We start from the raw sequence: 12519 nt of genomic DNA, 5'->3' as shown, positions 1-12519 counted from the left end.
TTGTTGTGTAAGACTGCAGCCTCTGCAGTGTTATTCCACTCTGCTTCTATCTCGCTGATGGTATTTTCCCTCGAGTGTTTTTTTTTTAAAGCTTTCTACATTGAAACCTGGGTCATCCATTATTTCATTCTCCCAAAAAAAGTGTTTACTTTTAGTAGGCGGCCTTTTCTCTGTCGCGAGTCGAAATGGACGCTCCATCACAGCTGGGCTGCTGGATGGGCTGCTGGGATGAGTGTGATTGCAGTGAGTTCAGGGAGGACTGTGAAAACTGTCCAGCTGTGAGGCAAAGCATGACGAGTCGCCCTACAGATCAAACCAGTTCATGTTGAGAGGACAAACAGAGGACAAGAGACATAAAACATGTTTGGTGCGTGTGTGACTGTATGTGTGTGTGTGTGTGTGTTAATGTCCAGGAAGTCAAGAGGTCATTTGGTGGTATTTGTTTTTTAGTCAACGCCGAGAAGCTCTGCACACTTTCCTGCACGTACAGCAGATCAGGTTCCTCAACTCTCACCTGTCTCTATAGCTGCAGGGGTCAAAGGTCAGAGTAGAGAGCAGGCTGGGTGGCTCACGGTCGAGCTGGCGATCTGCAGCTGGATGAGAGAGTGGGAGAGGAGAGGAGAAATGTATCCGTGTGGGTGGGAAAATCCCAACATGGAAAGTTTAGATCTCCTTTCATTCGACTAAACTGTGACTGCTCCAGAGGAAATGCAGTCAGCTGCCAGGTACAGCCGGCTGAAACTAAAGCAGCAGCCCTGCAGTAAATCAGGAAGGTTATAAAGTTCAATTTTTGTAGAAACTCTTTGGAGAGGTCTAGTTTTTCAACTTTATGGTCACTTTGGAGGGTGAAGTTTGTGGTGCTGTTAAATTAGGAAGCGGTAAATAACAGAAGACACCTCTGTGATGCTTCAGTTTAAAGTTCATCTTCAATACCTTTAATCAGTTTTCACCAGATTTGTTTGCAGTGCAGGACTGACGTACAGCTGTTACTCTGCTTCTGAAACCTGGCACCTCGTTGAAGTAAGGGACCGTCCCAAAAGTGCTTAACGGTCAAGAGAGAGTCACAGATTTGAATCAGCAGCTTTCTCAGTGTTTTTATGGCTGATTTTTGTCAATATCTTTCTCATTTTCCTTTTCTCATAAACACTTTAGACCAACTTTACCTTCTACAGCCTATTCTACAAATCACGCTTTGATATTTGATTACTTTGGGCGAGCTATATGTACAAGAAGTGTACAGTTTAAACCATTTAAAACAGAAAGTGAAACACTGTAGATGTTTTCTGACTTCCAGAGTAAATTCCACCCACTTCTGGAATCAATCTGAACACTGGTACAGATATTTTTGAACAGAACAGATACAGATAGCGTCTTTGTGTTATTTTCCTTGAGCGGTTATGATGATTCATATTCATGACCCTCACTCTGGTGTGAGACTGACTCACACCACTGACTAAATTTTATGTGGTCGCTTACAGTACGATATCTCATTTAATGATTCATTTCGGACGCCAAAATGTGGCCGCCGTCGCCCTGTTGAGGATTGACACAGAAAATCCTTTTGAATTACATGGTTCGGTGAAATATATCGGCCGGTGTATGTGCTGAATTTGCATAATGCGTGTAAAATGTCTGCTACCTCTTTCGAGGAGAAGTGGGTCATGCTACATTTCCGTATTTCACGTGTATAGTTAACCCCAGACAGCTTTTATGTGCTGAATTATGCATGCTGGAACATTATATTCAAAGCATTAATTTTTAATCAGATTTTAAATGTAGTAAATTTCATGTTGAAAGCAAGATGGCCCACTAATGAAGCCAGCTTCACATCTCATTTGGGACCTTCGGGGAGTTATTTATATTGTGAGAGCTTCAAAAACAAACTACAAAGAGAAATATTGATTATTCTGTCTGACACTTGTGTCTTTGTCTCCTCACAGATGATACCAAGATCGCCCTGCATCTCAGAGACAACCAGGGTAGGTCTCTGTCTTCCTCAGCTCTGCCTCTCAGTAGCTGTTGTTGCCCTGGCTGCTGATATACCGTGCCTTTAATCCCTGCCGTTTTCATGGCTGTGTGTGTTTTCTTTGCCTCCTGTTTTGCTTTTACCACTGACTTATTGATCCCCGATTGCTTTTTGATCTTTTTGGACGGATATGTGGCTCAATCAGCTGATAAAATTCATCCAGCCGCAGACTATAATGCTTAACTGTCCTTTGTGGGCTGCAGCAATCAATTGCAGCGTCTGGGCTGGTGTGAAGGAGAGTAGAGGCAGTGTGCCCAAAAGTTGTAGCTGTGTCAGGTTACACTTTATATCACTTTATATTAGTCGCAAAGGCGACACACAGAAGAACAATGTATAATATTTTGTCATTCGGATGTGGCCGTATTCCTGTAAGAGGTGGAAAAGAAAGCTGCTGGACGAACATGACGATGCAGCAGCTTTTTAGATGTCAACTAGCATAAATGTTGATCTAAAGAAAATCGTATATTTTTGAAATTGCAGGAGGGAATGAGACTGAACTTAAAATGCTGTTAAAGTAGGTTGTTTTGCATGTTTGTGTGTACAGAATAACAAAGAAAGTACAGCAAATCCTCACAGCTGAGAGGCTTAAATAAGGGAATGTTTAATGTTTTTATTTGAAAAAATCAGTTATCAAAGAAGTTGCTGATATATCGTCTGTATTAACTGTAGAAATAAACAGGACTGTTGTAGCAGCCACCACGCTACCTTTTCCTGCAGGTTATGTGCTGCCTGGGTGGATTTAGCTTGAAATCTGCTGAATTGCAAAATAAAAGTAGGAGGTAATGCTCCTAAAATTAGACTTTTTTTTAAGCATCTGTTGAAAAATTACTTCACATTCACCCTGAAAAGAGAAAATAAAGTGAAAACACCGACCTCCACAGAGCTGACAGCAGATCTTGAGATAAAGGTCGTGGTCTTTTTGACAGCGATCCCACTTCTTTACATTGAGGTGAATAAATGTCGCCAACATGTGCGAAACATCCAAACTCTGAAATGGCTTCCAGCTCCATCAGTCTTTTTGGAGGTGGCTTCACTAATGTTTCATTTCCTGCTCGAAAGGATTGGAAATCCGCGGCTTCTCTCACACTTTCATTACTCAAACGCTCCACGTCTCTCATCACGCCGGCACTCGTGCGCCGCGCCTGGCACTGTGATGATATCTCCAATTTTTTTCATGCATCTAACCCTTTTTCCACCGTCTGCCCGCCAATAATGTTGCTCAAGGTGAAAAGTAATTGCGGGGTAGGCGGCAGGATTATCACCCTGAGCAGAAAACACGCAAAGCTGTCCAAGACAAAGATTATTTATTGATTTTATACAGAAGGTTTTGTCCATATTATAACTGCTGTTGATTAATTTAATTAATCAGACAGTTTCTAGAGTAGTTTGTCTTTTACTGTTGAGCTCTCATATCAGCCAGTTTCAGCAAGGTGCCCTCTGACCTGGATTGCAGCTTCAGGTGCTGAAATAAGGAAGAACAGGAGCGACCCACCCTCAACACCTTCCACCCTCAGCGCACATTTGCAAAGAGTGTGAATTATAAGCCTGCTTAGTTAATACTGTCAGTTTCCTAAAAAGCCATTAGCCAGGTGAGAGTACGTTACAGTTGTGCTCCTGTGTTACCTCTAATGTAGAGCTGAAAGAAGAGCAGCTTGGCTGGGTTTCCGCTGGTCTCATTTGTCCTTTATCAAAACTCTAATGTATTTTATTGCTGTCTAAGAGCTCCTGCAGTCCATTAGTGTTTACTCAGGCTGTAGCAGTCATAAGGACACAGCTAATGGAGAATGAATTCAGGGCAATTTGCTAAAGATGTGCCATTTCTGTGTCCCGACTGCATAAATATTACCAAACATTTCCACAATTATGAAGTCAAGAATATTTTTAGCCATGCTAAATGTTAGAACTGCTTAGCATCAGCATTTTTAGCTGTCCCGTCTTTGAGCATCCTGCTATAACCAAGTAAAGATGATATTTTGGAGCCCTTGCCTCTGCTGTCTTGTTGGTTTAAATAGAGTCTGCCGAGCATCCAGCTGGTTATTTAGCTGCTAGGCTGTTGATTTCTCTTTGAGTCCATTTCTCCGCTCAGTCACAACCCCCTGCTAACCAGCCAACGCCCCAGACGAACAGCCCGTTGCGTCGCCTGGGCTTCCAGCTGACCAAGAGATGGCTCTTGGGCTCTATAGGTCTGACAGATAAACACAGGAGAAATGCCTTCTGAGAAAAATCAAACAGCCTCATGCTGTGTTCTTTTAGGATTAAAGCACAATAGTGAGGATGTCATAATGTCACTTTCTCTGCCAAGCTGTTTTTCTCTGAAAAGTAGGGCTCCTGAGTTGCTAGCTGACAGCGTGCTCTGAGAGCTATCATGAAAAAACACTACATCCAACAACAAATGGCATTATGAAAACAGTTTACAGTCAGATTGTGGACAGTGGAGGTAATCTTTCCTCTCAGCGCACCAAAACATCTATACTTAGTGCTTTTTAAATTTCCAGCTTAGGAGTGCACATAATGGCCACACTGACTTACACAACCACGCGTTCACAGTTACCGGCCACACACATCAGACAGGTTTGATTACCACTCGGTTACTCTGTGTGCTGGAAATCAATGAGGCAGGGAGCCAGGGGAGAGGCCGGTTGGCTGACAAGCTCGGCAGTGGCTATAGCTGCTAATTAAAGCCAGGGAGGAGATCGGCACAGGGGAGAGGTTGTCAGGGGGCCATAGAAGAAGAAATCTGCGAATAGATCTGGACTGAACCTGCTATAAATCTGTGCGAGACACGATATGAGGGCTGCATCCGTGCCATTTGTTTCATAATCACTTCATTTGTTCTCCCCTGCTACGATCAGTGTTTGGCTGCTGGGTCTTGCCAGCACTGCGAACACTCTTTCTCTCTCTGCTCTGTTCTATTCTTATTCTATGTGCTCTTCCAGCTGACAAATTGCAGGTGAAAATTCTCTTGTATTTTTCTTGTTTGGAAATTGCGCCGCCATAGATGAAAACAGATATTCCCAAAAGGTGACAGGATGCTCTCATCATCTTCAAAAGAACTCTCAGAACTACCTGCCGGGTCGAGGCTCCAATATGAATCTGAGAAAGTGCTTTAAAGACGAGTGATGTCTTCCAAGGCGCGCTGAAGGACAGACCCATTATGTAGTCACTATATACAGCCTCTTCAGTTTGCATCGCCACGGCTGGAGGCTGCAATAGGAATCTTATCAGCATCTGTAGGCCTGTTTCTTCGTCCTATCAGTCCCATATGCTGCTAACCTTGTCTTGGGATTAACTCTTACTCGTACTTTGGGGGGAGAAGAAACTGCCCATGAATACCTAAACAGAGCACAGAGCGATCATGCCACAGAGTACCAAAGACCCAATTTAAACATGAACCTTCAATCTGCTCTCCAAGTGAAGGAAATGTCCCGTTAATCATCCCTATGAAATCTACTGAAAATGAATATTTTCAAACATACATGGCTGAAGGAGATTTGCTGTAGAAGTGTTTATGTTTTCAGCGTTTTGTTTTTTTTTAATGTGGGGACAAATTGCAGAATTTGGTCCAGAAGTGTGACAATGTTGTGAGACAAGTAGGTATTGATGAATGATGAGTGTCCCCTGCTGGTCAACAACAGAACTGCAGCAAAAGCAGAAAACTAATTTTGCTGCTTTATCTCAGCATTTTAGGCGTGTTTATTGTTTATTTAGAGCAGGCAGTGCACATTAATCATCGCTAACATTTAACAGCATCCATTTAGTAATAAAAAGCATTAGTACACAGTAAAGTTGCAATGAAAACAGGAGAGAAACTGAAGGTATAAACACTTATAAACACATTAGCGTTGGTATCGCTGCATAAAAGGCTGTAATGGGATATTTTTGTGTTGTTTTTCAGTGATGCCTGCGGACAGCGCTGTAGACAGGATGCCAGGTACACACCCACTGCACATCGGCCTGATCCTCGGCATCCTCCTGGTGATGCTCATCATGGTCGCCGGCGTGCTGGTCACCGTGTACGTCTACCATCACCCGACCTCTGCAGCCAGCCTCTTCCTTATTGAGGTGAGTAGAGGCGCTGCCATCTGACATGAAGCCAGGTAGTTGGTTCCAGGTGGAAGATTGTCCTTGACTTTGGAAACATCAGCACACAACAAGGTCCATTGCTTCGCTCTTCTAGGGTCAAGAATGTATTTCGTTCAGTCTCATAGTTTTAAACTTTTAAGCCAACACATACGAGAAGTCCTTGAAGTTTTCTGAAAATGTTTTATTCAATCATCTTGTTAACTTTTTTGTAAACTAAATTTTATCTTACTAATTAGGTAAACAGAAAAATAGTTAAACGAGTTTTTGACCTGTAGGATGAGGACAGGATATAAGCCTCAGTAAAAAAGATGGACATGTAGTTAAATGTGTACAAAGTCCCTCTGGTTTTAATAAGACACGTTTTGTTAAACCTTCACACATTCCAGTGTAATAGTAAGAAAAGACAGACAGTTGTAGGACCGCACAAAAACACACCACATTCAGGACTCAGTGCATTTTATCCTTCCACTCGTGCCTCATACATATGCATGGGGATTTTGAGAGGGGAATGATGAAACTCTGTGCACACAGTCTTTCTTAATAAATGAATGTGAATTCCCCCGAGGATGAGCAGGTGCTGTTTGCAGAGTGTGGCACACTGAGTAGTGTTCAAACGTCTTTTAAAACCAAAACTGCACATGTTCAAAGTTGTTCTCCTCGTCAGTATTACAAGGTCAGTATCAATCACAGGAACTCCCTGATGTGGATGTCTTTCTCTGAAGTGAAGCTCCGTCCTGGCATGCCGTACATCAGACAGCGAATTTAGGTTTTTTAAGGGATAAGGAAGGGGATATTTTTATTATTGTCAACAAACCTCATTAGAAACCAGCGTCAGTCTCTCGATACTTTCTGACTCCCCTCTGTTTCTACTGAAGATGTAAAACTTAAAAAAATGTTTTTAGGTATATAGTTTCCTTTTTAAAAAGGCTAAATAACTTCCTGAAACTGCTGAACACTGTAGCTTTTTGTCAATGTTACTTAAACACAAATAAAATCATGTATTTTCTGGGACTATTTTGTATATTTATGTCGAGGGAGAGCATGATTTGTTACACCCTTTGAATTCAGACACTCAAATCAAATGGTGGAGGTTAAACACAGTGCACTATAAAGTGAATATGGCTGATTTGATACGAGGTTAAATATAGTGCGCTATATAGGCAGTGGACACTGGCTGTCCTCAGGTCACAGACAAAGATCAACCTCAGCCGTAACCTTTAGATGAGGCTGTGATCTCTGACCTTTGCCCTGAAGCTGTCCTCACGCTCGTCCTCTCCTGCCCACCCTTGCAGAGACGCCCAAGCAGATGGCCGGCCATGAAGTTTCGCCGGGGTTCGGGTCATCCAGCCTATGCAGAGGTGGAGCCGGTGGGCCAGGAGAAGGAGGGCTTCATCGAGTCCGAGCAGTGCTGAGGGAGGGGGGGGCGCCTGCATCCCCGCAGCCCCCCTCCTGTACCGGCCCTCCTCCCTCCTGCTCCACAGGGACCTCTCACCAGGAACCTCCAGGATGTGCTTATCGACGGAGGAGCTCAGTGTACACAATGACTCATTAAGACTGCGGAATCGGCCCCTTGAGCGCTACATGAGACTGGATAGAGCAGCCAACGACTTGAGGAAGTGAGAAAAACCTGAAAACTGATCCAAGACTTGAACCCGTCGTTCAGCTCCTTTTGGCAAGGAACTGACCTACCGGGGACAGAGGGAGGGAACAGCATTGATGTCATCGACTCAGTCTGCGTTGGTTAAGTTTTGTACGGCTGCTATCATGCCGCCATGGAGGGATTGTACAGCCTGACTGCCTAGACTGGATACTGGTGTGTCTGAGGGGGTGAATTATACAATATATATTTTCAGAAACAACACAGAGTATGTGAACAGAGATTTCCACTCTATTGTCGGTGGGGTTATACTGTATAGGCCTTTGTATATCCATCAGGTTTTTACTTCTTTTCCTTTTTCTTTCAGTATGTTGTTTTCACAGGGGTTGGCACATTTATCTGTATAGACCGCCGGTATTGCTTTTCAATACCACAGCAGGCTTGATTGACTTTTCCACTGCCCGCTCTGCACAGAGAGGCTGCAGCCGCGCGATATGACGCGAGCTGAACTCCTGTCACTGCGATTGATCGCGGCTCAGAGAAAAAGCTCTGAACTTTCAGCTTCGGTGTTGAAGTTTAGTTTGTGATGTTTGGCCGGTTTCATTTTCTGCAAATGAGGTGTAAGATGTTTTTTGTTCACTGGGAATATCTCAGTGGGTTTTATTTTTAATGGGTGATGGGCACACTCTTATCCTTCTCATTCTTTTGATTGGTTCTTTGATTGATTCCTTACATCATTGACACCATTTTATGTTGTTTTTTATTTTATTTTTTTGCCTTGCCATTTTGTCCTGACTAGAGTTTGCACATTTTTTTTCCCCCATGCACATTTTATTTGCTCATTTGACATGTGGTACTAATGCAAAATGACAAGACAGGCGCTTGTGAGTGTGTATGCTGAATATATTTTCTAAAGTGTAAGTGATTCTGTGTGTGTGTATATTTGTGTGAATGCAAAAGAGAGCAGTTTACAGTAGTGATTGGATATCCACCTGCTTTATGGGTGCATATGTTCGAGCTGGCTCTGCACAGTTGATTCTTATTGATTGGAATCTGAGGTATCTGGATACAGTTTGTGTGAGCCAGAAAACACACTGGTACTGGTGGTTGGAGTTTTCCTTGATTTTACAGTGTGGTTTCCTTTTCCAAGATGTTGCCAGCACCTCTGTGTTTATGTTATGATTGGCTCATCCACGTCAACACATTAATGTATATACCAAGGCCAAAACATTTGCAGATTCAGGTAACTCATGGCAAACATTTGTAGTATAGCAGTTATGGTACAAAAAACGTTTTTTATTTTTTATGAGTGGCCTTTTTTTCTCTACTTTTTTACTTAAATGTGAATACTGTTCCAGTCATGACTGTCACTGATCAGTACACAAGGCTTCTAACTGAAAACATTCGCTCATTTCTACTCTTAGGTATCACTTCAAGACAAAATCATGTTTTTACACCAATGATTGTAGACGCATTTTACAGACATGATCAATATCCTGGAATCCTACTGAAAAAATAAAACGTGCAATATTACACCCGTTCAGTTTGACACTGAAAACACATAAAAATAACAATCATCTGGATTTTTTTTTATTTTTATTTCTCACCTTGTCTTCATCACATCGAGACCAAAGACTAATCAGCATCTGAGTGAGATATATCTCCAAGTATTTACCTCAACCTGCCCACAGCCTCAGCAGCCATAACACCATCCTGAACATACCAGTTTAGTTGTAGCTATGGTGGTTTACTGGTTAGTAAACAACCATTTCCAATATACACCTGCAATACAAGCGATCTCTCTAAACCCCGCCCCCTAATGCGGATTGTCCAATCCTAGCTACGCAGCCGTAAATAGGCACGGTGTGAAGATTTGGATTCGTCCACCTGTTGAAGGCTGACATTTCATGTGACTGTGGTAAGAGAGGTACTCACTATTTAAATAATAGGCGGGTGGTGTCTCTTTATTTAGCCATACCAAAACCAAAATACAAGAGAAACAGTGTAAGGAATGGATTTATCAGTGTGTTTATCTGCTCTATCATGACCTGCAAACGTTAGCATGTCCGGCTAACTAGCTTACTTCCTATAGTAGCAACTTCCGAGCCAAGAATCGCGGAATTAAGCTAATGAATGAAAACAAAGATGGCGGCCTGTCGATAATCGGGATGGGAAACCGTGGCAAACTTGGGAAACGGTTTAAAAATCGTATCTGTCCTGCCATAGACATTTTTTTTTCATCCGTATGGATATAGGAGTTTTTGATGATTCTGAAAATACAGTCAGAGTACTGGTAAGTTTTTTTTCTTCAAACATTGCTGGTTCATTATGTTAGAAAAAAGAGGCACAAACTCGCGCTAACGTTACCCGAGGTCGCGTTGCGTTTACCGGACCAGTCAGTTAGTCCTGTTCCTAGGAGTATGCAAGCCGAACAAAATATTTTTTCTTCATCACAACAGTGTGTTCGCCTCTGCCTCGGACAGCTTTAGTCATGTACATACATATTTATGGCCACTTTTACATTATTCGTATTTTAAAAGCAGTCAACCGGAAACATTTTAAGGTCAGAAGCTAACGTTAGCTTCATTAGCTCGCTAGCTGAGGCTGATAAAGCCACAGTTGTCATTTGGCTCGAAATGAGAAACTTGAATTTGACCACCACTGCCTGAAATCAAGGATCCATTGTTTCAGAAATAACTTAATCTCGATGTTAAATCTGCCACCTTATCATTGTGAACCGACCGAGGTCAGGTTGGACGTGCTAGCAACAGTAACGAATGGGGCGGGGCTTAGCTGACGGTAGACGCCAATCAAATCATCTTAACACGACGTAAACGTTCATCCTCTAAATACGTTAACACACCTCGTCGCCTACATACCCAAAGAGTCATGCGCAAATACCAAACTACGGACTCACTGGCTGTTTAAACCTTCACACAGATCCGTCTTTACACTGAGTTCTGAGGACAAACCTGCTTTTCAAACCCTCTTTTGTGACTCTTCATAACTCCTCTCCACAACAGGAGAGACACAGAGGGTTAGGTTTAACAGGCCGATGGCTTTTTCATGCATACAGATTTTTTTTTTCATTACTGTTAGCTTGAACCCTGTGGAGAAATTGCTCCTTGCAAGTGCTTGTAACATCTGCTTGTTGTACACTGCCACCTGAAACTGCAAGTGTTTTTATAACCACTGTTCAAATGCAGTCAGAGAAAAGGTGGCCGACGCTCGGATTGGTTTGTCTTAAACACGACCAGAAAAGCCGAAAACACTTTGATGTTGTCTCGCAGCAAAGGCTTCACTTGCTTCACTGGACTGGACTAATCACTTTCACTCCCACTGTCTTTAACAGTGTTATTTTAGATGACGAAAAGCAGCATAGTGGTGTTGTTGAGATAGGTTACTGCTGTGTGATATTATTTTGATCTCTGACTTATGGGTTGGATTGAAAGATGTTACGTCAGAGAGATTGAGCGACGGTCGCCAGAGCTCGATATAAAGAAACAAGAACTGTGACCTTGTTTCTATCTTATCATGACACTCCATAGCACACAATGAGACTCAATCACACAGTATCATAGCTGTCTGTAATTTCTGTAACTGCTGTTGTTTTGATTACATTTGAAATAATAAACAATGTTGTTAAATACAAAGACATCCTCAGAATATCTCCATTGCACTCCTACAGCTGTGTGTAACTGATTGTCTCTTTCATTTAAGTGGACATTTGGCTGTATTCATAAGTACCATAGAATAGAAGGAGGAAATTTCATGTGCAGCCACTTCAAGTGATCAGCATTCAGGCATACACTCGAAGCCCAACACTGAGCAGCTGGAAAACAGAGGCACTTACTGCATTACTGTGGCTTAAATGCCACCTTAATTAATTTAAATATGCATGCCAAAACTTTAAATAAGATCTTGGCACGGGCTAATTTGGAGGGAAGCCGACGTTTGACTGACAGAAGGCTGAATGCTTCCTGTCAGTGTTCATTCTGCACATCAATCTCTTGACTGAAATCTTCCCACAGCTTCATGCGGCCCATTTCTGTATATTAAAAAAAAAAACAACTAATTTTCTACTTTAAATCATCTGTATCGGCCCTGAGAGAGAGCATGGCAGTGAAAAATGCTGCCTGGTTTGTGTGAAATCCCTGGATCAGGTAGATAGTGGAACTGCCTTCCTGCAGATTGAGGAGATAGAGCTCCACAGCGGTACAGAGAAAAAGCTGACTAAACAGGACAGCAAAGGGGAGCGCAGCAAGCTGGGAGGTACGAGGAAGGAGGAACATATTACTGACCGAGCCAGGCAGAGCTTACAGACTTTTTAACCTAAGGTTGGTGCAGCAGCACTAAGGACGAAGCTAGAATTAAACTTCTGTAATGTGTGGCACAAGAACAGACTCAGCAGCACAGTCAGGAGTAATGAAGTGTGCTACATGAACACAGGCGCCGCATAGTTTGCATATAAACAGTAATAAGTGGGCGCTGGCACTCAGCTATGACATTCTCCAAACGAAGTTAATGAATATATTGTTGGCAAGGTCACACCAGAGCTGTGCACCATGTCAACATGATGTTTTACTGCCACCTGGTGGTCAGACTGCAGAACTGCTGTCCATAAAGAAACAAACATAAGTGAGATGGCTCCATTCTGAGGTTGAACGCATCTGTGATTTATTACAAAAAACAATCTGATCCTTTGTGACAGCAGTTTGTTTCCCATCTGTTTCCTGAACAAGACCACCTACTCTCCTCATGTTCAGGCTGTTTGTTATGCTGGATTAGTTTGTGAGTGGAGACAATAAGCCGA

At 42.6% G+C, this 12519-nt stretch overlaps 1 protein-coding gene across 2 annotated transcripts in view; it reads left to right on the top strand.

The window, feature by feature from the left end:
- The window catches only part of plxdc2b (plexin domain containing 2b), an 80267-nt gene extending 68917 nt beyond the window's left edge, over nt 1-11350 (top strand). Inside the window, exons 12-15 of one of the 2 annotated variants that reach the window (XR_013079393.1) lie at nt 1941-1979; nt 5922-6088; nt 7402-9595; nt 9634-11350. Coding sequence is in view for 1 of the 2 variants with exons in the window: in XM_076761697.1 (XP_076617812.1) it covers nt 1941-1979; nt 5922-6088; nt 7402-7521 (326 nt within the window). In the remaining variant the exon portion in view is untranslated. Of the gene's footprint in view, nt 1-1940; nt 1980-5921; nt 6089-7401 lie in introns of both variants that reach the window. The other variant, XM_076761697.1, reaches the window with a different exon arrangement.
- The last annotated feature ends 1169 nt before the right edge of the window (nt 11351-12519 follow it).

The sequence above is a fragment of the Chaetodon auriga genome, chromosome 21 (assembly GCF_051107435.1).
Source record: "Chaetodon auriga isolate fChaAug3 chromosome 21, fChaAug3.hap1, whole genome shotgun sequence".
Classification (NCBI taxonomy): Eukaryota; Metazoa; Chordata; class Actinopteri; order Chaetodontiformes; family Chaetodontidae; genus Chaetodon; species Chaetodon auriga.
Note: the sequence above shows the minus strand (reverse complement) of the source record. Positions and strands in the feature narration are given on the sequence as shown.